Here is a 23,833-nt window from a genome sequence, read left to right as displayed (position 1 = left end):
CTTGGTTCAGAAATTGCCAAATTCGAGAAAGGAAAGAGAAACAAATGTCTTAATGAATGTTTATATGCCCCAACTTAATGTGTGGCCTGATTGAATTAAAAAACTGTGGGGCAAACATGGCTGATGTACTATATTTATGCTATCTGAACCTCTTCAATTCTTATGGTCATCAGTTCAATCTGCTAACTGCAAATGATCAACCGAGAAAGACGCCATAAGGTGCATTTTCCATTATAACGGGTGAATCATAAAAGTAAAATAAAAAAGAAAACTTTCACTTTAACAGGACTTAATTAGATGTATGACGACATCAGAGATTCAATATTCCTGCTCTTTCTTACACTTGATCTCATTAACACTGAGACTGTCCAATGTAATTGACAACGTTATTTTTGAAGTCAATCAAACTGTCGTGTTAGTAGAAGTGTGAGTTTCTATATCATAAAAGATAAATATCTGAAAACTCATTATTGATGCATTTCAAATTTCCTACTTGATCATCAAACTCAATAATTTAAGAATGAATATTTAGAGTTGCGGGAACAGAGGTTGGTTCCTGTATGGAATTCAACTCCTGCCTCTACGGTAATAATAATCTCTACTTTTATGCAAATGCAAATCCTGTGCAGGAATGGCAATAGGTCTGTAAGAGTGCAGACGCTTTTATGTATTCAATGCAGTTAAACCATTGGAAAAATTGCTCACAGCAAATGATTAAACTTCTGTGAAGTTCTGTAGATGCTTTTTGAATTAATTTGTAATTTAATTATAGCCGGAGTTTCACATCTTAAAATGCATAATCTCTTAATGCAGATTTTCGTGTTGTATATTATCAGACTGTAACTCCAATTCCAATTCTAATGAAAAATTATGGACAGACGTGCAATTAATAATTAAAATCAGTCTCTTACGTCTAACGATCATTCTGGTGTACTAAAGCAGATTGAATCTGTTGGATTTATTCACTTAACATGCCAAACATGGTGAAAAGAGTTAGTAGATTTAATCCACTAATTAATTGCCTTTTATGTATCAACATGGCAGGTTGAAGTTGGGACAAGGTTGATTTACTCGTTGGTTTGGTTGTCCTGGCTTTATGTATATATGAAATAAATTATATTTTATATTAGTGAAAATGAATAGTATGTATATATGTAAAAGAATAAAATGAGTAAAACATATTAGAAAATAAATTAGTGTTTTTTAAAATATTTTTCATTTATTTTGATATTTTAGATTTGTGTCTATTTCACTCTAGGGAAAGGACTTCATGCTTTAAACTCCGAAGCAATTTTAGTAAACTTTTGAAGTACTCTTTTGAGTGATTTGAGTGCAGTCCATCCTTTTAAAAAAAATTTATACATATATCAGAAAAGCCTAAACACATTGAGTGGAAACACTAAGAAGAGAGATTAGGAAATTCATGGATGAAAATGAGAGAGATGATTTCTACCACCAAAAAAGGAGGGTGCAAGGAGAGAAATAGGAGCGAGCAAAATGAACTGCATTGAATTAAATGGTTAAAACCTGTTGTAAATAAAAAATTAGTTTGCTTGAATCAAAAAATTAATTTAAATAAACTAAATTGAACTATTTTTTTTTATCTATTAAATCACACTAAATTAAATTGCACTGAAAATGGTTAAATTATTTTTTAACACCTAATGATAAATTCGATCAACTCAAATGAATTCAATTGAATTTTTTTTTGTCAATGATTGGATCAAATTTGAGCAATTAATTCAAATGAACACAACCACTTATGACTACAATTTAATATTTTTTTGAAGTTGAATTTTAGAGAAGAAAAGAGTCATTTCAAATTCTTATACCTATTTATAAGCTTTAGAGAAAATCTTATTTTTAACTTATGTTTATCCATCCCTAAATATAAATATATATTACATATTCTCCTTAACTAGCTTAACCTAACAAATCTAGATCAGAAAATTTTTGTTCATACCAAATTAAAACATAGGATCATATGAGGGAAGATAATCCTTCCAAAGTTGATGCAGAGGTATGTTAGGATGATTGGTAGTCTAGAATAATTTTAGCACATCCTTCAAGACATAGGACCATATGGGGAAGATAATCCTTCCAAAGTTGATACAGAGGTCTGTTATGATGATTGATGGTCTAGAATAACTTTAGCACATCCTTCAAGAGAGAGGACCATATGGGGAAGATAATCCTTCCAAAGTTGACACAGAGACCTGTTATGATGATTGATGGTCTATAATAACTTTAGCACATCCTTCAAGACATAGGACCATATGGGGAAGATAATCCTTCCAAAGTTGATACAGAGGCCTGTTATGATGATTGATGGTCTAGAACAATTTTAGCCCATCCTTCAAGACACAGGACCATATGGGGAAGATAATCCTTCCAAAGTTGATACAGAGACCTGTTATGATGATTGATGGTCTAGAATAACTTTAGCACATCCTTCAAAATACAGGACCATATGAGAAAGATAATCTTCCAAAGTTGATGCAGAGATATATTAGGATAATTGGTAGTCTAGAATAATTTTAGCACATCCTTCAAGGCAACATTAAAAAATATGACTATACAAAATTTTATTAATAAATATGAGAGAAATATTTTCTACAACACAATAAAATAAACATAAAAGATTTTTCAAATTGTACAATATTAACATTATGTCTGATCCCTTTATCATATAATTATTTATTTATGTCTATTATAATTTATTTTTATTTTTAAATATGTTTGAGTAAAGATGTTCATATAAGTTTTTAGCAAAAGAAAAAGTATATAAAGTTTTTAGCAAAAAAAATGTTCATATAAGTTTTGAACAAAGATGTTCATATACATCATTATGGTATACTAAAAGCAGACTGAATCATTCTGGTGTACTAAAACGGTTCCTATATCATATTATTTTTGTAGTGTATATTTATAATTCTAACTACATTTTATTTATCATATAATTGATGTTGTTTCTATCTAACAAATTGTTAACATTATATCTTCCCTTAAAATGTATTAAAAAGGTTCAATAATAAAATTCCTAAGATAAAAAAATTGTGACAAAATATGCAATTAAGTTAAAACTAATACGTTTAGTTTTAATTTTTACAAGTAATAAATTATAATCTTATCTTTTGCACTGCCTCTTTACACATTTTTTCACAATTAATTAATTATTTTTCTTGTATCTATTTTCTTGTTTAAAGGGAGATTTTATCATGTTAACATAACCTTTTTTTTATGTTTTATCATTATCTCTGAATTAAATTTAATTAGTTTTTTTTACACAATGTTAAAAATAATTTAATTTAATAAATTAAATAATTTGATGAAAAATTTAAATATAATACTTGTATTTAAAGTATTATTTTATCATAACTTTAATTGTGTATAATTAAATTATTTATTATACATTTTAATCCTATAAAAATATTATCCTACACTACACAAGTAAAGGTAAGAAGAAGAAGAAAGAGGACAGGTGGCAAGAGATAGAGCACCATGACCCTACTCAGTGCCCAACACACAAATTGATGCGAGCTCAACTACTTCTCAGCATTGTGTCCTAACTCCCAACTCACGTCTTCTTCTTCTTCTTGGTAACCTTTCTCTTCTCCTCCTCAGATCTCAAACACAACACCAAGCATTACAATTCCTCAATTTCAGAGTCACCGGAATTAAAAAAAATTGTAGCAAAAAAAAAGTTTGTTTTTTTTTTCTTTCTCCTTGGTCCTATGTTATTGTTTTCTTTCCCCCTTTTTTTTGTTTGAAAAAGATAATTTTTTTTTTAAATTTCTGTTACTGGATTTTGCAGGTGAAAAATGACGAACTTAGTAGAGCAAGAGGGTGATGCTAGCGAGGAAACTTTCACTTTGGAGCTACCTGCTCCACCTGGTTGGAAGAAGAAGGTTTGACACTGTTTCTCTTTCTGTTATTAATGCTCTGATTCGCTTTGACTAGTTGTTTCATGGGATTCGCTACTTAATTCACTTTAATAGACGGGTTTTGTGCCCCCCTTCTTGCTTTGGCTTCAATGTGGGTTTTTTTTTTTTTTTCTCTCTCTCTCTCTCTCTCTCTCTCTCTCGCCATATTCGGTCTCCACTGCGTGATTTCAATACTCTGTGACTTTACATAAATTAGGGTTTTAGGTACTTTTTGCTAGTTTGTGTTGAATTGTCTGTGTTGAATAAACGTGCTTCAAAATTCTCATGAAATAATCCTGAAAAATTATAACAGACGAGTGTCAATTGTTTGTTAGGGTTCTCTGGTCTCGCCTTATATTTTCCATATCCGGAAATGCGTTTTGATTGATTCTATTGTGGGTCTTATGCAAATGTATCCACAGACACGTTTATAACCTTTATATGCGAAATTGGTAATGTATTATTTATAGGACTAACGTCTTTATATTGAAATTTTGACATGAATGAAAATGTTTTTGGCTTTGGATTTTTATGTTTTTCAATTAGTAATAAGGGGTTATCACTGGACTCGAGTTGACTTTTTTTTGTTCCAGCATACTTGTTTATTGCATTAAACTTGTTTTGAATTTGGCAGCTTATCGCGGGATAATGATTAGTATTTTCGAGCTGGAATAGTTTTGTTGATTGTTTTTCCCTCCAGAAACAAGTAAAGTGTGTACCAATCGTGAAATAAATTCCTTTTTTCATTATGATAAATGAATATGTAGCATAGCTTTTCAGAAAGAAACAAAAGTATTTACACTGAATTGCTGGAATGAAGTCAGCATTTTGTGTTTTGCTAGATGCTTTTTGCAAATATTTATTATTGTGGAATTCTGATTGGTTTTTAAGGAGGTGAGAAAAGAAGAGAAACTACACAAATTTGGAAAATGTCTAAAATCATTTCATGTATGAGATTTGAAGTAATTTTTCATCTCAGAGTTTTGTTCTCAAAGTTATGTTTTTGTAGTGTTGTACCATCTCTCTAGTACACCAAGCTGATTTTCTGAATTCTTTCTAGCATTCATCCCACATGAAATTACTTTGCATAAAATAATTCAGTATTTCTTACTTGACTTTAGTTGTTCTAAATTCATTGAATGACTGGTTATAAGGAAAATATTTTGGAAGCTGCGTGCTACACTAGATTAGCTCTTCTAAGCTGGTTAGGTTGGACTCCAAGCTACTGTTGTTAGGATTGTGTGATTGTGTGATTGCACTCATCATGTCATGTATCATGGATTAGAAATTCCGTACTAATCAAAGCAGACAGAAAAATGGGTTAGCCACTTAGGAGTCAATTGAACTCCAATCATGGGGCGGTGGAGCAGAGCAATCCCCCAATGCTCCTGAAGAATTTGTCACAATCACAGCCGTAATACAACCAGTTGCTGCAAAAATCATGGCATTTTGTGGACTTAGCAGCTGCTCCTCCACTTTGATCTCTGGATGGCCTCCATCGCCACCCTCTACCTGCCGCTTAAGTCATAGCGCTCCCACATCTGTGTTCTGCCATCTGTCATGGGGAATTAGGGTTGCAATTTGACTCTCATAGATGCCACGGGTACTTAGCTACCACTTAGAAGAAAAGTTGGTGGGTCCTTGGGGGATTAGGGTTGCACTTACACTTCATAGCTGCTGCTGCGCTACCACTTAGCAGAAGGGTCCTAGGGTATTAGGGGAATTAAGCTCACACGTATTTTTGTTTTCATCTTTCTGGTTTTATTTATTGGGATTCAATTTGAACCCAATTTAGTTTTTTTTTTTTTTTTTTTTTAATGTAAAACATTAATATAATATAATAAGTTAAATAATAATAATAACAAAAAGTATAACAGTATTAAATGTATAATAAATTATTGAAAGCAATATATATAATAAACTGATTAACAATAAGTACTTAAAAGTGTATGATATAATAAGTTAAAGAATAATAGTATTAAACATTATGTATTGTTTTGATTGGGGAACGTAAGATATTACAATATTTGCTACAATCCCCAAGTTATGAGTTTTCATTCCCCTCTTGATCCTTGGTTGGATCTTGATTTTAACAACCTTCCTTGAAAGCTGTGACTGAGGTTATCTTTCTATATTTGGCAATATATCTTTTACATATTGCCATTGGAATCAGAGTACGACTTGCTTTATATATCACAACATTGACAGAAGGTAGAACTATTACGAATATACGACAAAATCATTAACATTTAGTGCAATAGATGCAACATAATATGTCGTTTTATAATTTATGATCTCAAGAAGTTATGCAAGCCCTGTATCAGCAAGTCAATTATCTGATCTTTTTTTAACGACTAAAATTGATAAATTTACTGGACATCAAAAAATTCAACAGGCCATTCTTTTCACTGATATAATGCATTGGTTAGATTTAAATTTTTAGAGGCTGTATGGCACATTTGCATTGAAATGTTTCTTACAAAATCATGTATATGCAATATCGTTAAAATGTTTATGATGGCCCAACATCAGATTGGCCGCCAATCCTGATACATTTGGAAAGAAGAAATTGATTAATACAAAATTGGAAATAAGAGTTCAGTTAAGAAAGTGAAAAATTCTAACCGAATAGTCTATTTCTGTTAAAAGATTGGTGGTGGAGAGCTGTGATAGTGCCATTAGGGATTGAGAAATGAGCAAGTTTGGGGAGAGAGGGGGGAGATAGGAAGAATCTTTCGTGAGAGTAGTTTGTTTTAATGTTTTAAATACCATTCTATAGGCGGCTAGCAGAGTGGTTTTCTGTAGAAGCAGTGGTTGACCAAGTAGGGACTTGAATAGCAGTTGTAGTGAACAGGATAGCAGCACCATGTGTTGATCTCCAAAATACCCTCTGAGAAGAGAAGTTAGTGATACTTTGGGGGGCTATTTTCAGATTTTAGTTTCCAAAAATAAAATTTACAGCTGTAATAGTAGTGAAAATCATTAAGACTTGGACTTCGAAGATGTTGTTTGATGGTTGATGTTTCCTATCTAGGAAGCTTGTATTTGACTTTTCTTTAGAGTATTTACTCGTTTGTTTTGCTTAAGATATTTGTGACTTTTTATTGTAATTATGAATGTCATAAAGTGTGAGTAAACTTATTGTTGTTTAGAATTTATATGTATACTATATGGTATGAACTAAAAAAATGTTTCAGAAAGCAATTTTGGGGTCAGCTGCAATGTGCCACTTTTTGAGATTTAAAATGCTGATATGTTTCCTCTGTATTCTTCTTTCTTTCCTTATTTGTTTCTTTTATGTTCTTTGTTGCTGGGTTCTTTAATGAGGAGTTTGCTCCTCATGTGATATCCCTAAAATCTGCAGTAAAATACCAGATTCTATTAGTTTTGTGAATAATACTATTGGGATGATATCTGAACGTGATTGGAAGATACCCTAGAAAACTACCTTATATTGATGTTGTATTAATATTAATGATGTAAACCTTGGCTGAAGGTTTTGAAAAGGGGGTTGATCTTTCCACTCAAGCTTCAAGAGGCTTAAGAGAGAAGTTAGGAGAAAGAAACTTGCACTTATGAAGATTTGGGTTAGGTTCTTGGTATGTTTATGATGACTAGGTTTGGTTCCATCAAGGTCTTGGGAGGAAAGTGATGAACGTCTAACCAAGGATTAGGGAGAATGAATCGTTTTTGACAACGTCCACTGAATGATTAAGAAAATAGAAAACAAGGAAGAAGATAGGATAATGAAGACACAACAATCACAAATGATTAATTAGTAAAGGATGATTTGTCACATTGAATTAGCAATTCAAAGATACGAATCAAAAGTTCTACTCAAGAACTTTAAGAAAGTTTTTCTCACAAACCAAAAGCTTTCGTTTGTAAAATGAGTCTTAAACTATGACAAAAGTTAACATAAGCCTATTTATACTAGGGACTAAGACTACTATGCCCATCCACTAATTTTACCCATCCAGTAAGGAATCTAATTAACAAACAAAAATAATGCCCATAAAAGCCTCTAATTATAAAATATAAATATAAATACAAAGGCCCAATAAAGACGCCACACAAAAAATAAAATTTTTATTCTAATCTTAAGCCTTCTTGGTCCTTTATCCATGCACCCATCATACTGAGAATTGGATTTCAGATTTAGTTCTTAATTACTACGAACAAAAATAAGTGTTGGGTGTACGCAAATGTTCAGTAATCTAAAAAATAAAATCTATCCAAATCGAGATTTGAATCTTATGAGGCAAATCTCTTACTATCAATGTTTGTAGATCTTTCTTAAGGACAAATGACACCTTATTAAAGAAACATCAAACAACACTAAAATGAATGGACTATTTTCAAGTTTCACAACTAAGTCAATCCAATGCAAATATTAGAAACTTCCTCAAAAGCAACAAAAATCTAAGAACAATGTTCTTTAAATTCCATACAATTTTGATTAAATTTAAGGCTAAAGGACTAAGTATTTAATACATATTCATCCATCCCCTTGCTTGGTTCTTTTTCATCTTCTTTTCTTCAAATTATTTTTTCCATTGCTCCTTAATATACAACTCTTCCCTGGGTAACAACAAAATGATTCACATGATTAGTAGTTTTGAATACAAGTTAGATTCATAATTTGAAATAGAAGAAGGGATCAAATTCTGCAATCCATTTTTACGGATTGTTTGTTAATCCACTAGAGGACTTTAAAGTAACTCTTCCACTTCTCATGTTTTTTTCTAACTTTTCTTTTTCTTCTTTTTTCTGAACTCCTTTACTCTTTTTTCCTCTTAATCTCTTTTCTTTACCATCTTTCTTTTGGCTTTCTCTTTCTCCTTTCTTTGCTTTCCCCTTTTAGCATTTCTTTGTTTTCTCTAAACTCGTCTTAAGTTTCTCTCTCTTTTTCATCGAGTTCCTTCAACTTTTGTATTATTTCTTGGTATCATCTTTCAAATCTGTTTTCTATATTATTTATTTTTGTCATACTTCAAATTAAATTGTCAAGAAAAGTAGGGGATCTTACCACTCTTCTCATGTGTTTACACTCTAGTGGACGGTTCCACTCTGTATTTACACTCATATTGGCTTTTCAATAATGCAAGACTCTTGCCTTTTTCCTATTGTTCTCCACTTAAGTTTCGTACAATAATTAATAATCAAAATAATCTATTATCAGGATTTACTTTTGAGAGTGGAAATCACTAGATTTGAAACATAATTTTAGCACCAACAAGAGAAAAGTAGCGAAGAACAATTTCACTTCCGATAAACAAGACAAACATGATTCCTACGGGAGAACAAAAATTAGAGAAGACACTTCATGCTCAGGAAAATTGATAATTTAGGAAAACAAGAAAAACAAAGAAGAAACAGAACAAGATAGACAAGAATCTAGAACAGGGAAACTTAGTTAAGATAAGTTGAGTTCACTAGGTCCAGAAAAAAAAAAGCTTCAAAGAGCTTGATTACCCAAGTAAAATATCTTCTGAACCAATTTCAAACGTTGTGTCACTTGCTCTTCCTTTTTTTCATTATCCACAAGTTTCGACCAGACTTGATGTAAATTTCAGCACCAAATCAACCTCCAAATCAAAATTTATAATTCATTCAGATTAGGATTTAAACAAACAGTTAACATTAGGGTTTTTGTAACACCTACTTGGCTGCCAGTGTAATGACTTCTGGCAGCCTTCAAGCAATCAAATTTCTGTGGCTATTTTTGTGAATTTTATTTTATTTTATTTTTTTTGCAGAAACAGCATATAAGCAGCCCTATTTCCCACTAAATTGACGTGCAAAAAGTAGCCCTAGTAATAAGCTCTTATATCAGATGATGATGTTTCTTCTATGCCTCTATAAATTTCGGATCTAAGACATGTGGACGCAACACATTACAAAACTCAAAATTGGGTGGTTCTAATACGAGGTCAAAGTTTGCGATTTGATACCTAAACCACTAAAAAGGGTTATGTGAAACTCAATTTATGATTGAACGTAAATTGAAGAAATCTGAACCCTAAAATTGCAGTATTGGGAATTAAAGATTCTGAGTTGTAGAATTGCAATTAGAAAGAATGAGAATGCAAAGGTAAGTGCCACAAAGAAAAGATGTTTAATAAGTTTTGAGGATGGTCACTAATTCTTGATAAGACCAAATTGTTCAAAGGAAAAACCCTAGCAGAGAAATTTCTCGTTCTTAGTAATAACTAAAACATTTTGTTCATTCAATTCATTCCTAAATTATTCACACCATGCATTTGGAAGTAAATAAATGAAATTGTTTTTCTAAACATTGCGAGCATAACTAATATGTCTAGGTGGTTAAGTGAATCATAGTTAAGCTTGAGGTCAAAGGGTCCCATTCCTACATTTAAGTACTTTAATATTTTGTACATTTTAATATTTAATAAGCCTTGTATTAGTCTTGGGCTTCTATCTGGTCACGGGTTTGGGCTTGGTCTTTACTGTTCACTTCAAGGATGTTCCCCTTTCCTCATAGTTTTGTCCCCATTCCTAACACAATAATTCAAGCAAAATCTTGTATTATGATTGTTCTTTTTTGTTTGATTTTTCCTGTAAGACGATAATTAGCAAATCAAATACTGTACTTGATTGCAGTTCGTCCCAAAGAAAGCTGGTACTCCAAAAAAAAATGAGATTGTGTTCACTGCACCAACAGGAGAGGAGATCAACAACAGGAAGCAGTTGGAAAAATATTTGAAGGCACACCCTGGTGGTCCGGCTGTATCAGAATTTGATTGGGGCACTGGTGAGACCCCAAGAAGATCTGCAAGAATCAGTGAGAAGGCGAAGGCAGCTCCTCCAACAGAAAGCGAACCCCCAAAGAAACGTAATAAAAGAACACCAGCTTCGCAGAAAGAAACTTCCCAGAAGGAAAAAGAAGAGGACACAAAGGAAATGGAGATGCAAGCAGATGATGAAATCGCTAAGGTTGATGAAGATATAGAGAAGGAAAATAATGTGGTAACGGAAAATCAAGATGACAAGACTGCAGAAGATACAAATATCAACAAATCAACTAACCATGGAGATGCTAAAGCTGGAGAAAACGTTGAGGTACGTAATGATGAGGAAAAATCCAATGCTGCTGATGGAGAATTACACGCATTGAAAGATGAAGTTGTTGACAAAGGAACTGAGGGTGCAGTTTCTCTGAGAAATGATGAAGAAAAGATTGGGCAACCACGGGAAGAGACAAAAGAATATCACAGGTCTGGGGAGCCCGAGAAATCTGAAACATGCAGTACTGCTGACAAAACAGTTGAAGTGGAAGCAGTGAATACAGAAGAATACATCAAGAGTACTAGTAAACTTGAAGAAGTTGAGAAAATAGAAGGAACGAAAGTGAATAGTGAAGAACATGACAAGCTTGATGAGATAAATAAGAAGGTTGAAGCTGAGTTGACTGAGAATGGCAATCATGGGAGTTGAACTGGTGAGGTAAAAGCCTGGAGCAGGCAATAGATTAATAAGTTCTAGGCGTCTCCTCATTCTGACCCTTCTAAATCTGTTTGAAGATGACTGTAGTTTTTGTTAATGTTATATATCTGATTATTTATTGAAACTACAATATACAGTTATAGAGCATAGCCATGTAATATACCATCTGTGCATGTATTGGACAGATGTGTAGCTTGTAGTTGCTGTTGTGACATGAGGTAAGATGTATGATATGGACCTCAATCATATGTAAGGCAGTGATCCTAAATATCCTAGTCTTATGCTATTATGGTAGGTCTTGTCTAAGTAATTTGGTCGGTTGAACAACGGTTCATATGGAATTACTATTTTCTGTTCCATGGTTTTGGATGATTTCACTTTTCTAAATAACGTGAAAGCGATTAATTATGAATTATTCTGTTTTTAAACCTTTAACCCACAAAAAATTGTTTGAACTCATTCCAACTTCTAAAGACAGTATTGATTGATATAGGTATTATCTAATTTTTAATGGAAAAGGAAATGGATATTGACATTTTTCCGTACTCCAGAACTTTTTTCTTAGATAAATAATAAACTACTGAAAATAAAAGATAAAACGTTTTCTATTCTGAGCCTCAGATTCAAGCTTCTATTCTCTGGGGTGAGAATCATTGTCTAAAGGCCGCTTTGGATGCTGCTGGTGCTCTTCTTAAACAGCCCTTCAAGCACCAGAGACCTTCATGAAGCTGCTCGATGGAAAGCAATGACTACATTCTTGCTTTTGTCTTTTGTGCCAACTACTTGGTCTATTTATCATCCAATGATGAAGACATGGAAAAGGTTGACTAGATTTTGTCATTTTGTTTGTCCATGACTTTATGCTTAAAGAAAAGGGAGAAATGCATTGATAATGTTCAGGGATGAATAATATGTTTTTGATGATAAGAAAGAGGGAGTTTACAAATTAAGGGGAGCATTTCAAGTTGATGAGTTGTAATTTTTTTTATTTGCTTAGAAAATGTAACATATGTTATAAAATTTGATTTTATGATTGAAGTTTTGTTTCTATCTTTTCAATCGCACTTTAACATGTACTCAACTAATTAAGTTTGTTTTAAGATATATTGGAATATAAGTAAAAGTTGTTTTGTTTTAACAATCATCTTAACACAAACTTATAAAACTCTTAGAAAGAAATAACATTTTTTTTGTACGATTTTACTTAGAAAGATATTTAAGGAAATTTTGAGAGAAATATTTTTTAATATTCTTTTCTAATCTTCGTTCCCCTTGTCAATTTTCTTTCATATTATTGATATTTTCTTGTGAACACATCTAGATCTTTATGAACCAAATGACATTATACACGACGAGAAATGCCATTTAGTGCATGGTTTTTACCATCTCTCTAAATGGTGAAGGTTTAACATAGTTCTCGTTGTTATTGCAAATTTAATAGATTGCTTTGTGACTATTCGAGCAAGATTCAAAGCTCAGGTCATAACAAGCCAACCATATCACTTAACACGTTAGGCAGGAGAAAGTGGAGTCCCTTCAGGCCTTCATGGAAAGGTTCAAAAAAGGTGTCTTTATAAATACAAGACCTCAACACGAATATGGCCATGTACCACTTGATTATAAGATTACGACTATAACCGTTCATCGACAACTTATGTATGAAGCCCATTGAGAACATGGACGAGTTGAGGCAGAGAGCAACCAAGTATATGCAGGTTGAGGATATGAGGCACTTCTGTAAGAAATACCGAAGGGTCCTCATTTCAACAATTACATCCTGTTGAGTGTGCCTTGAGCGAAAATATTAGAAAAGACACTCAATATCGACTTATTGCCCATTCCTAGGAAGAAGTCGACTCCTCTTAATGCTTATGGAAACAAGCATTATCTTTATCACTAAAATCTGGTTCATACCACAAAAGTGTGTTCAACCTGGAGGGATAAAATCGAGGAGCTCATCAGACCACCTGAGGCAATTTGTGAAGAAGGATTGCTTAGACAGAAGTCCACCTTGTCAATAGAGTCTAACGCATAATAATAAAAGAACAAACCATAGGATCAGGCGAAAAAGGGTGTCGACCAAGTACAAAAGCCAGAGCAAGAACAAAAGCAAAGATCGCCCACCAAGGATCATATAGGTTCAAGGAGGGATAATCAAGAGGTATGAGTTTGGTACCTATTGGTGGAGGGTAATACATCCTATAATTTGTTGTTGGGTTGGTCATGCTTAAACACATTTGAGGCCATAATGTGCATGCCACACTTAGTCGTGAAGTTTCCATTCGATAATGGTCGAATCTGAATGATGCATGTAGGTCAAAAGGTAGCTTGGGAATGTTACGTTGTCAGTCTGAAGGTGACACCATACAACCCCTTTGGAAGGTTCACCGATCGAAGGTGGTGATGGTTGATCTAGATCCCAAATCAAATGTCACTGATAGGATGAAGCCATAAGTAGAGACCAAGAGTCTGAAGATAAGTCGATCGGATGATCAAGTCCCTAAGTTAACTAATGACTTAAGTAGAGGACATTGAACAAATGTTATTGGTCATGCTCCTAAAAAAAGAAAGATTTGTTCCTTGGACATCGACGAATATACCCAGAATCCAACCAAGAGTTATGTCCCATAAGTTGTCTTTCTTCAAAGAGGCCAAACTAGTGTAGAAGAAACGCAAGCTAGGGGAGGAGAGGTGAAAAGAGGCCGAGGCTGGGGCAGAAAAGCTTAACAAAGCAAGATTCATTTAGGAAGTCAAGTACACCACTTGACTTTCCAACGTGGTCTTGGTGAAGAAGTCAAACGATCAATGGAGAATGTGCACCGACTTCACTGACTTGAACGAAACTAATGATGCATATCCTCTCCCCAGTATCGATCAACTGTTAGATTGCACCTTATGGTACTAAGTGCTAAGCTTCTTGGATGCTTATTTGGGACATAACCAAATTCCCATGTACTACCCAAACAAAGAGAAGATTGCGTTCATCACCGAGCGGACTAATTACTACTATAAAGTGATGTCGTTCAACCTGAAGAATGTAGGTGCAACCTATCATTGCTTAAAGGATAAGATCTTCAATGATCAGATAGGTAGGAACATGGAGGTATACAAGATGTTGAGACCCGATATCTATTGGTCGAGAAAGTCACTCTAACATTGTTATTTGCCAACAAATGACTTAGGCCCATTTTCAAAGTCACTAGCTAGTCATCCAGACCAATCAAATGACTTTGCATTTGAGCTGCAGGGATCCCAAAGTAAACTAATTGACACCTATTGGACCTTGTATGTGGGCGGATAATCAAACAAAAGGGGAGGAGGAGCGTGCATTGTTCTAGAAGGCCAAATGGGGTATGCATGGAACACTTATTAGTTTTAAAGTTTAAAGTGTCAAATAAACCAGCCAAGGACTTGGGAGCACAACGGCTGAAATGCAAGATCGACTCACAACTAATGGTTGGCCATGTACAAGTATGATTGTTGGCACTTTTACTAATTGAACATGAGCCGACTTAAGCATCAAAGTATCTTTAGTAGGAAGAAAGACAGAGCAATGGATTGTGTTAGAATTAAGTGGTGAATAAATATGTGGGTGAGTATGTCACTCACAAGATAATAAAAATGGCAAAAAGGAAGATAAAAAGTTAGAGTAAGAAAATAAAAAAGAAAAAAAATGGAAAAGAGAATGGAAAAAGGAAAATCTTCCTTGATAGAGCATCAAATAATAAAGTAGGTTTTAGAAATCAAGTGTCATTATCTATTTAAAAAAAAAAAAAAAACTCAAGAATTCCAAAAATTTTCTTACCTTTGCCTTGACCTTATTACAACCTTTAAAAGTCCTCATGATCATTAATTGCATGTTTTTGTGAAGTATGTGAATAATAGAGTCTTGCTAAATATCAAAGGTGTCTGTCTACTTACATAGATATTTTGAGCGTAAACACAAACCAAAAACACTTGATAGAGTTGGGGAGAAATAAATACATTTTGACTTGAGTTATATCTTTCATAATTGATTTCTTGGGAATTCAAAAGGTTAACTCATGTGTGAAGAATAGAGTTATCCTTCTTATATGTCTTTTATCTCTCAATCAAGTTTCAAGTAATGATTTCTACATCACAAGGTGTTTGAATCTATATGCATATTGATAATATAGTTTAAGAGTTTCTAGGTTTGATTGAGAATGTTCTTTGACTGAATTTAGGAATTTTCATATGATTAAATGTGTTTTTGCTACTAATTGAGAATGTACTTTGATTGATGGTAAAAATTTCAATTATATATAATTGAGAATTTATTTTGATTAATAAACTTTTAATTTGGTTAGCTTTTGCAAAAGTTGGTTCATGACGATGCTAGGTTTAATGTCTTCTTTTGATTTCAGTCAGTCAAATAACCATTTTAAGTTGGGATCTCAAGTCACATGCAGCCAAAAAAGGAATCCTGGGTAACACTTCTGTGTCAATTAGAAAAATTAAGTACATTGCTCTCCATTCTCTTCATTTAATGAAAATGCAAAAATGAAAACGCAAGGACATGTTGCAATTTTTTTGGTTCAAAAAAATTTGCTCTACCATTACTAATCTCTGTGGACCTAGATTGTTGTTTCACTCTTAATAGTTGTAAATAAATTACATGGTTCTTGAGAAGTAGAATCAGCAACTGATTCCACATTGCTTGACATCAGGTCCCTTGGTTTTCAACACAAAAGGGTCAACTCTCACCCAAACTAAGGAGAAGATAGAAGCCAAGAGCACAGACCATATGACAATAAGAGTTGGTGTTCTGTTCTGCCTACCCATTAGACCTTTAAGGAAAGGATACAAATGGACAATAACCCATAAAGAAAAGAAGAGTTTCCCAAGCAGTGCTCCCCAAGAATGTTCTCCACTGTTTATGGAATCTGTGAAGCCAGCCACTATACCAATGAGGTTGATTATTATGATGGTGGTTGGAGGTATTAGAAGTGCAGTCCATCTAATGGTGTACAGTTCACGAAACTCTACATCATCTGGAGCCTTTGATACAATGCTGAAGTTTGTGTTCACTCTACCCAGTGGAAGAGCTCCCATAATGCTCTGCACAACGGCAAAGAGGTTTGCAGACACACTCCCAATCACCCAGAATTGCTGGCTTCTCCACCATTCCTCCAGGCTAACTCCACTCCATCTCAATTCAAGAATCGCCGAGGCAAAGATTGAGATGAACAATGCGGTGAAAACTAGACTTGCAAAGGTGCCAACCTGGAAATCAATCACTCTTCGTCTGTCAATGAATCTTTCATGGGCAGAAAACCAACCAACAATCAAAAAGTTATCTTTACACTGTTTAAACCATTCAAAAAGCATCTTTCACTTTCTCAACAGTATTTTTTTAATACTGTTTCGGGAAAGAAAGGAACAGCGATGATGTGATAAAAAGAAATGAGAACTATAAATGAAGAGTGTTTATACAATGTAGTTAGGTGTTCATGTATCACTGTTTTTTATTTTTGTACATTGTAATTTGACATTTTATTTGGAGTTTAAGAAATGTTCAACAAACATAAGCATTACAGTTCATTTAGTCTAGACTGCTTAATTTAGACATATCTTACAAGTTGGCAAGTTAGAAGTTACTGATTATCCAATGACATATAATGTGTCTTTTTTTTTCTATAAAGCAAATGAAAGTAGTGATATAATAAATAGAAGGAAATAAATGATACCGATGGTGTGATGAATTTATCAGTGAGCAAGCATATAGCAGGAACGATACAGTATATTAGGAGGGGTATTGAGCTGAAGGGGTAGACAGTGCTGTTAATATAGGCAATCCTTTGGAGTCCCTTGAGTCTTCCACCACTGAGGCCATACAGAAGAGGGCAATGGTGGCTGAATAGGATCTGAAGTGATCCCACTGCCCATCTCAGCACCTGGTTGAGTCTATCTGTGAGGTTGATAGGAGCTGTACCCCTGAATGGATCTCTTTTGGGCATGCAATATACAGACCTCCAACCATGACAATGCATCTTCAAACTTGTCAGAGTATCTGCTGCTATAGATCCATAACTTAAACCCACCTGTGCATTCCAAAAATATTTCACCATTCTATCTACCACTTCAAATAACTTTTATTATATTGTTTAAGTTTCTTCAACTTTTTTACAGAGACAAATATGAATAGTGTAAAAGGCTTTTGTTTTATCATCTAATCACACAAAACTAATAAATTTGATGAATTTTCTAATTATTATCTTGCGTGTCATATCAAAGATAATTTGGAATTGATTGGCAGTGTTAAAACTTATATTTACATTGCATATAAATGAATACCTCATATCCCCAGAGAGTTCTGTCTTCATATTTAGAACCCATGACATGAATAGCTTCTTTAAGCAAGACTTCCTGACTGGAAGAAGGATCAATACCACCTTCTTCAGTTAATGAAGAGTTCATGATAGGTGTGGACTTCCCAAATTTATTTTCATCATTCATCTGTGACTTCAATAGTTCTTTTTCCTCATCTGTTGCTGCTGCAGAAGAAGAGTAGTTCGAGATATAGGAGATAAGAAAATGATTCTTTTGTGTGTTTTTGATAAATACAAAGGATTATGATCACCTGTTATGCTAGCTTCTTCTCCATTCTCATCCTGTTTTGAGTGTACTTGCACCATGCTTGGGCGTTTTGAAGACACTGGTGAGTCACTGCCAGTTAAGGATTTCCTTCTGAAGATACATGCTGAACCAACATAAGCAGGTCCCTGAATTCCATCTAGGCACCTCAAGTTAATCTGCAGAAAAACAAACACAAAATGTAACCTATCAAAATCTACCCCAATGAAGGAAATAAATGAATTCAGAAGAGATAAAAAGGGTGTAGGACGAGAATTAATTCAGTGCCAAAACTGTAGCACTCACATCAAATAAAACAGTGTTTTTATTGGCATAACGATCATGCCTATCTAGGCTGTCAAATCTTAGTGGAAACTGTACAAAGCCAATGCCATTCCCAAGTTGTATGTCCATAAAGAAACACATGGCCTCTCGCACGACTTTGCTGTTATTTACGTAGTGATTGCAATCCAAGTTGAGCACAAAAGGAGCATTGCTTAACACTGCTGATACTCGAAGCTGGAAATTCGGCAGCAACATTTAGGCCAAAAATGAAAGCTTCTTTTAGCTTCACGTCAAGAGAATGAGAAAAATTAATCTTGAGAAATTATGGTGCTTGAAATGCTTACCAAGGCGTTGATTGCACCAGCTTTGCCGTGGTGTTGAAATGCAGGCCTTTTCTCACGAGATGTGTAGACAAGACAAGGAAGTTCATTACCAACATTGTGTGGAAGAAGAACCTGTATCATGCTTGGATGATCTTTGGGGTTGTTTCCTGGCCATGGTGTCTCATCTTTCAGAGTCCACCCTTCTGGGGGAACTCTCATAGATTTAGCCACCAATGCATTTATTCTCACTTTAAATTCTTCGTATTCTCTCTGCCATGCAAGTGCCAACAAACAATGAAGCCTTGTTGTTCCCATCGAACTAGTATAAATGAAGAGTTTAATTGCTAAATTGAAAGTTAGTTCTACCTTTGACCTTTCCTAAATTTAGTCACTGCTATTTCACCGAATTATGACTTATAACAAAGCCATATGGTACGTAGTGATTAAATTCGAATTATAACATTGTTTAGATTGTTAACTTTGAAAAGTTTGGAGCATTAGCGTGTGACTACACAAAGACCAATGGGGGGATCAAATTAAGAAAATAGTAGAGAAAATATTCAATTATATATTTTTTAAAAGGAAGAATTAAAGTTTAAGACTGTTAATGCTAACCTTCATAGTACGCCGTTCTTTTACGTAAGTGGATTGAAGCTTATCCTTTAGAAAATCTATTTTCTCAGAGAAGTACTTTTCTGGTGCTCTGGGTTCTATAGAGAACTTTTTGCAGAAAGGAACCCACTTTCTGGAAAACTCAGCAGTTTCTTGAAGAGCTTCAAAGGTGAGCATGGAAGCTCCGTCATCAGAAACATAGCATGAGATTTTGTCAGCAGGGTAATCCAGGGCCAAGATTGAAAGAACAGTGTTGGCTGTCACAAGAGGAGGTTCCTTGATTGGATCCACAGTAGTGACAATGATATCTATTGGAGAAAGCATATTCGGCTTGTTCTCTTGTTCAAACCTGCAGAGAAAATTGTAGACATTTAGCTTATCAATTTAGCTTCCAACTCTAATAAAACTCAATCAATCATATCAATGCCTTTGTATTCTTAAGAATTATGTTAGTGTCATGAACTTCTGACTCAATCATTATAATTGCGCAAGTCTTGCTCTTGGAAGTTACATCCATTTACTTTACTGCAGAGAAATTCAGAACAATTAACCTGATTGAAAGACGATCAAGATATGTCTCGCGATCAATGGGGAACCATTTGGGAATCTGATCAATCATCCAGGATAATGCAAGCCAGATTTCACACGTTACAGATATGAACCATAGTCCAACTGCATCAGGTACTGGGTGGAAGATTCTGTACTGGAAGAAAAGTAATAGAAGGAGGAATCTAGCCACAACCATCATTCTGTAAGGACTGAGTTTGCCTGATGGTATTGCTACTTTCCTTGACAATGGCTCTTTCCTGCATCATGGTATATCATATCACAATACATTAAAGCAGAATCACAAATTTCCTAAATATCAAAGGCTATTCTAGTGCTTACATGGCCTTTTCCTGATCAACTGAGGCATCAGTTTCAGGCCACAGATTCCCTTGGCGCAACATCCACTCATCTATGTTCTCCTTGTCATCCAACTTTGCACCTGCTTCTTATGAAGATATGTCAATTATGATAAGCGTCTTGGCTTCATTCTATTTCTCTTTATTTATCCTCAAAAAGTTCCATGATATCAAATCACAAACTCAAAAGAAATAAATATGATTTGGAAAGACAGTGCATCAGACAATTATATACATACATACACATATATATGGTTTGGCTTGATTTACAAACTTTAGCTCATCAAAAGATCACTGCATATACTCCACTCAGTGTGGCAGATTCCCTATAACTTCTAAAAGAGAAGGCCAAAACATACCAGGTTCTCCCGCACTTGTAGAAAGCAGCTCCCCATTCACCTGCGAGTTATACAATTAATCTAAAGTACTGTAGAAACGAATTGTTCAACCAGAATAAAAATGAAAGTCTCTAAGTTATTACTACATATACGTAAACTGCATGCTTGTAGAATACAATTATTCGTACTTCTTAGAGTTACCTTTGCTAAACCCGATTTAGAATTCCCATCATCATCTCCATGGATCATGTTTCCCTTTTGCATCTCTTCGTGCTTGAATTCATGTTCAATGTCATCCACATCGTCTTCATCCTCATCTCCCTCCACTCTTGGACTTCCTTTGCACATCAAGAAATATCAATCAAAACATAAGTTACAAAGTACAAAACAAAAGGTATACACATATACATTACAGTAGCTAAATTTCCAATTAACCTTTGATGCGCTTGTATCTTGTATGACACTGAGGACAAACTTGAGTCCCTTCCCTTCTCTCATACTCATAGCATGGCCTGCACACAGGGAAACCACACTCTTCACAAGCTACAAACAAGTCTCCTTCAACTGTAACTCCCACAGAATCACCACATATCTCACAGAGCTGACCATCTAAGTTCTTCACCGGCTTAGGCTGCAGCAAATTAAGGTTGGTCTATGTTATTCAAACAGACAAAAAATGTTACCTTATAATTATGAAAAAAGTTATAACCTCATCGTGTCCTTGAATGGCCACAAGCTCTTTGCTGTTTGGAGTACCAGCAAAAAGACCTGTACTAGCTTCCATGGTGAATGGGGAATGGAAGCAGTGCAAGTATCTGTGAGAGGTTGGGTTTTGCATATATATCTATTCTCACGTATGCATGTGCCCGTTTTTCACGTGTCCACATAAGGCTACTATTGATGGTTGTGGGATTAATTTTGATTTGAAAGGTTGAAGTTATACACTGCAACAAAATAAAAACTGAAACTGGGGTTAGAGTTTAATCTGTGTATATGAAATATAGATTGATGCAGACACATCTTTAGCATCTGTTGAGGTGATGAGTGAAAGTTCTTTCCTTGTTAAGGTTCGTAGGTAGAATGAGCATGTCATGTTTCAGTTTCAAAATGTTTATATAACTGGAGAAACTTACGTTGTTCCTAATGCTTGACGTTTTATTATGCAGATTATCATTATTCTAATTTCAGATCATGCTGCTGCATAGTTTGAAACTCAATCTTTTTCAGGATTCTGATATTTCTATAGTTTTTGGTAACATGAAATTGATGTGTAAAATGTGGAAGTAGCCATCTGTTTTCTTCATCAATAATAAAATATAAACTCTCACTTTGTTTATATTCCATATTAGCATCATGGTTGAGGTAAGTTTAACCATTGATTTTGTAAAAACTAAGATGTGATAGCTACATTAAAAAAATTCTGCATGAAGATATGCATATGATATGAACCCATCTTCCGAAATTAGCAACATCCTAACCCATGAGGCAACATGATCAATGCTTTTTAATTAATTAATAAAACATACATCTTTATAGACTTGGGCTATGAATGTTTTGAGCAAATATATTAATACAGTGAGGATGATCCCTTCAAACGTGTTCATTCAATCTCACATATAGAAAATAAATAAATAATTTTTTTGCTACTTATATTAAAGATATAATATTTTGTCAGTATATGAAGGTTGGTATGATATATATCACAATTATCACGTAAAATTATTTTATATGATAAATTAAAAAATTATCATATTTATATATTAATATGATAACTTTTTCATAATATTATATAACGTATATATAAATATTTATAAAAGTGTTACAATAATGATATGAATATTTAATATTATTAATAAATAATTATATGTCATATAAATAACTATATATATATATATATATATATATATATATATATATATATATATATATATATATAAAATGAAGCATATCATAAAAAAAAAAGAAAACAAGAATAAAAGAAGATCAAGCCAAACTCATGAAAAAAAATACGAAGCAAAATTCTCAAAAAGAAACTATACACAAGGAAACATAGGGATATAGAAGCAATGAAGTATTATTTAGTATTATATTTATTTTAATAATATATTAATAATAAAAGCAATAAAATGTCCATGTGTACCATGTGTAAACTTAAATTATATCTTCTCCGTTACATAGGCCATAAAAAACTTAATCACACATTTAAAAGTATATGGATAATTTTTATATAAACTTTTACGATAAATTTCAATTTCGCAAAAAAAATCAAAAATTAAAAACATACTTAATCCTATTTTAAAATATTTATATTTATATCTTTTAATTATATAATATACTATTGAAAATTATATATCATATATTCATTGCAATATACACCATATTAAATATTATAATGTTATAATTTATATATATCATATATTATCACTTTTATATAGTGATAGTATAATATAACTTTTTTCATATTTTGTCATTTCTATAATATTATGATATTGTTTTAATATTATTTATTTCTATAATTTTATAATATCTTATATCGGTATTATATTGTTATTTTGTAAAAGTAATCGTTAATATAAATACGAAGTGTTTTCTAATGTTGATATATTGCATGTTATTTTTTAGTTGACTAATTGTTTACTGAGAAATATTTTATAAATTGATTTGAATGTATTGCTTCCTTGCTCAAGGAATGTTGTTTGGGTTAAGAGTACTTATGTTTATATTGCATGAATCATATTCAAAGTTGTTTACCTTAAAAAAAATAGAGGAAATAATCTTCTTTGTTTGACTATCACCTTGGATAATGATATTGAATTTTTGGGAAATAAGAATGTATTCACAACAGGATCATGATATTTTGACAACACTTTTTGACAATTTTTTTTACAACGGTACACGTGTCATCACTTTATTGGTCTATTTGAATTTATATTTTAAAAAATGTTTAAAACAGACCAATCACAAGTTGCCACGTATGCGTTGTCAAAAAGTTGTTAAAAAAATATTGTTAAAAGAACTTTTTCCTTCATAATAACACAAGAAGATGAAATGAATAATTTAACACTTGAAGTTTGACATAAAGTCGTAAATTTGTTAAAAGTCACACAAAATATGGTTCATCAATAACAAATAAATGGATATGGGAGATGAAGTATCTTCTAAGATCTTCGTATTAAAATGGCTATATATTTAGACACAATCTTGAAAAAACATACTTATCATTGTGATAAATGCTAATATCAAGAAAAAAAAAAGTCAAGAATAACATAAATTTGATAAACATTCCAATTTGTTCTTTTTACATTGAAAAATGTGTTTTTTTTACTAAAAAAAATGTATATAGTTTAGTCTGTGTATACATGAAATAATATATTAGTTTTGAAAAG

The 23,833-nt window shown here is 33.1% G+C and overlaps 2 protein-coding genes across 4 annotated transcripts; one reads left to right on the top strand and one right to left on the bottom strand.

Annotated features, from left to right (window-relative positions):
• Positions 1–3,462: 3,462 nt before the first annotated feature.
• LOC106756502 (methyl-CpG-binding domain-containing protein 11) lies at positions 3,463–11,760 on the top strand. Of its 2 annotated transcripts, none has more exons than XM_014638964.2 (3): positions 3,463–3,599; positions 3,815–3,908; positions 10,548–11,760. In XM_014638964.2, the coding sequence occupies exons 2-3, from the start codon at positions 3,822–3,824 to the stop codon at positions 11,379–11,381; spliced, it is 921 nt and encodes a 306-aa protein (XP_014494450.1). In that variant the 5' UTR covers positions 3,463–3,599; positions 3,815–3,821; the 3' UTR covers positions 11,382–11,760. The 2 variants fall into 2 exon arrangements, with proteins under 2 accessions (XP_014494450.1, XP_022634618.1); XM_022778897.1 differs by having other exon boundaries at positions 3,518–3,705; positions 3,817–3,908.
• Positions 11,761–15,852: 4,092 nt separating this feature from the next.
• Positions 15,853–21,266, bottom strand: LOC106756452 (cellulose synthase A catalytic subunit 7 [UDP-forming]-like). Of its 2 annotated transcripts, none has more exons than XM_014638889.1 (13): positions 21,157–21,266; positions 20,883–21,078; positions 20,649–20,785; positions 20,469–20,508; positions 20,093–20,195; positions 19,756–20,010; positions 19,208–19,553; positions 18,614–18,862; positions 18,291–18,503; positions 17,992–18,163; positions 17,706–17,905; positions 17,099–17,452; positions 15,853–16,634 (listed from the first exon to the last, which is right to left on the bottom strand). In XM_014638889.1, exons 1-13 carry the CDS (start codon positions 21,229–21,231, stop codon positions 16,047–16,049), a joined length of 2,928 nt encoding a protein of 975 aa, XP_014494375.1. In that variant the 5' UTR covers positions 21,232–21,266; the 3' UTR covers positions 15,853–16,046. The 2 variants fall into 2 exon arrangements, with proteins under 2 accessions (XP_014494375.1, XP_022634617.1); XM_022778896.1 differs by having other exon boundaries at positions 17,706–17,902.
• Positions 21,267–23,833: the final 2,567 nt, after the last annotated feature.

Source organism: Vigna radiata, chromosome 2, assembly GCF_000741045.1.
Source record: "Vigna radiata var. radiata cultivar VC1973A chromosome 2, Vradiata_ver6, whole genome shotgun sequence".
NCBI classification, from domain to species: Eukaryota; Viridiplantae; Streptophyta; class Magnoliopsida; order Fabales; family Fabaceae; genus Vigna; species Vigna radiata.
This window is presented reverse-complemented; position numbering and strand designations above follow the sequence as displayed.

Excerpts from the sequence above, each read along its gene's own strand:
- LOC106756452 (XM_014638889.1), bottom strand. The coding sequence starts at position 21,231 with ATGGAAGCTAGTACAGGTCTTTTTGCTGGTACTCCAAACAGCAAAGAG. Across the intron at positions 21,079-21,156 it reads CCATTCAAGGACACGATGAG|CCTAAGCCGGTGAAGAACTT; the intron begins GTTATAACTTTT and ends AATTTGCTGCAG. Across the intron at positions 20,196-20,468 it reads TACAAGTGCGGGAGAACCTG|CAGGTGCAAAGTTGGATGAC; the intron begins GTATGTTTTGGC and ends CTTCATAAGAAG.
- LOC106756502 (XM_014638964.2), top strand. The coding sequence starts at position 3,822 with ATGACGAACTTAGTAGAGCAAGAGGGTGATGCTAGCGAGGAAACTTTC. Across the intron at positions 3,909-10,547 it reads CACCTGGTTGGAAGAAGAAG|TTCGTCCCAAAGAAAGCTGG; the intron begins GTTTGACACTGT and ends ACTTGATTGCAG.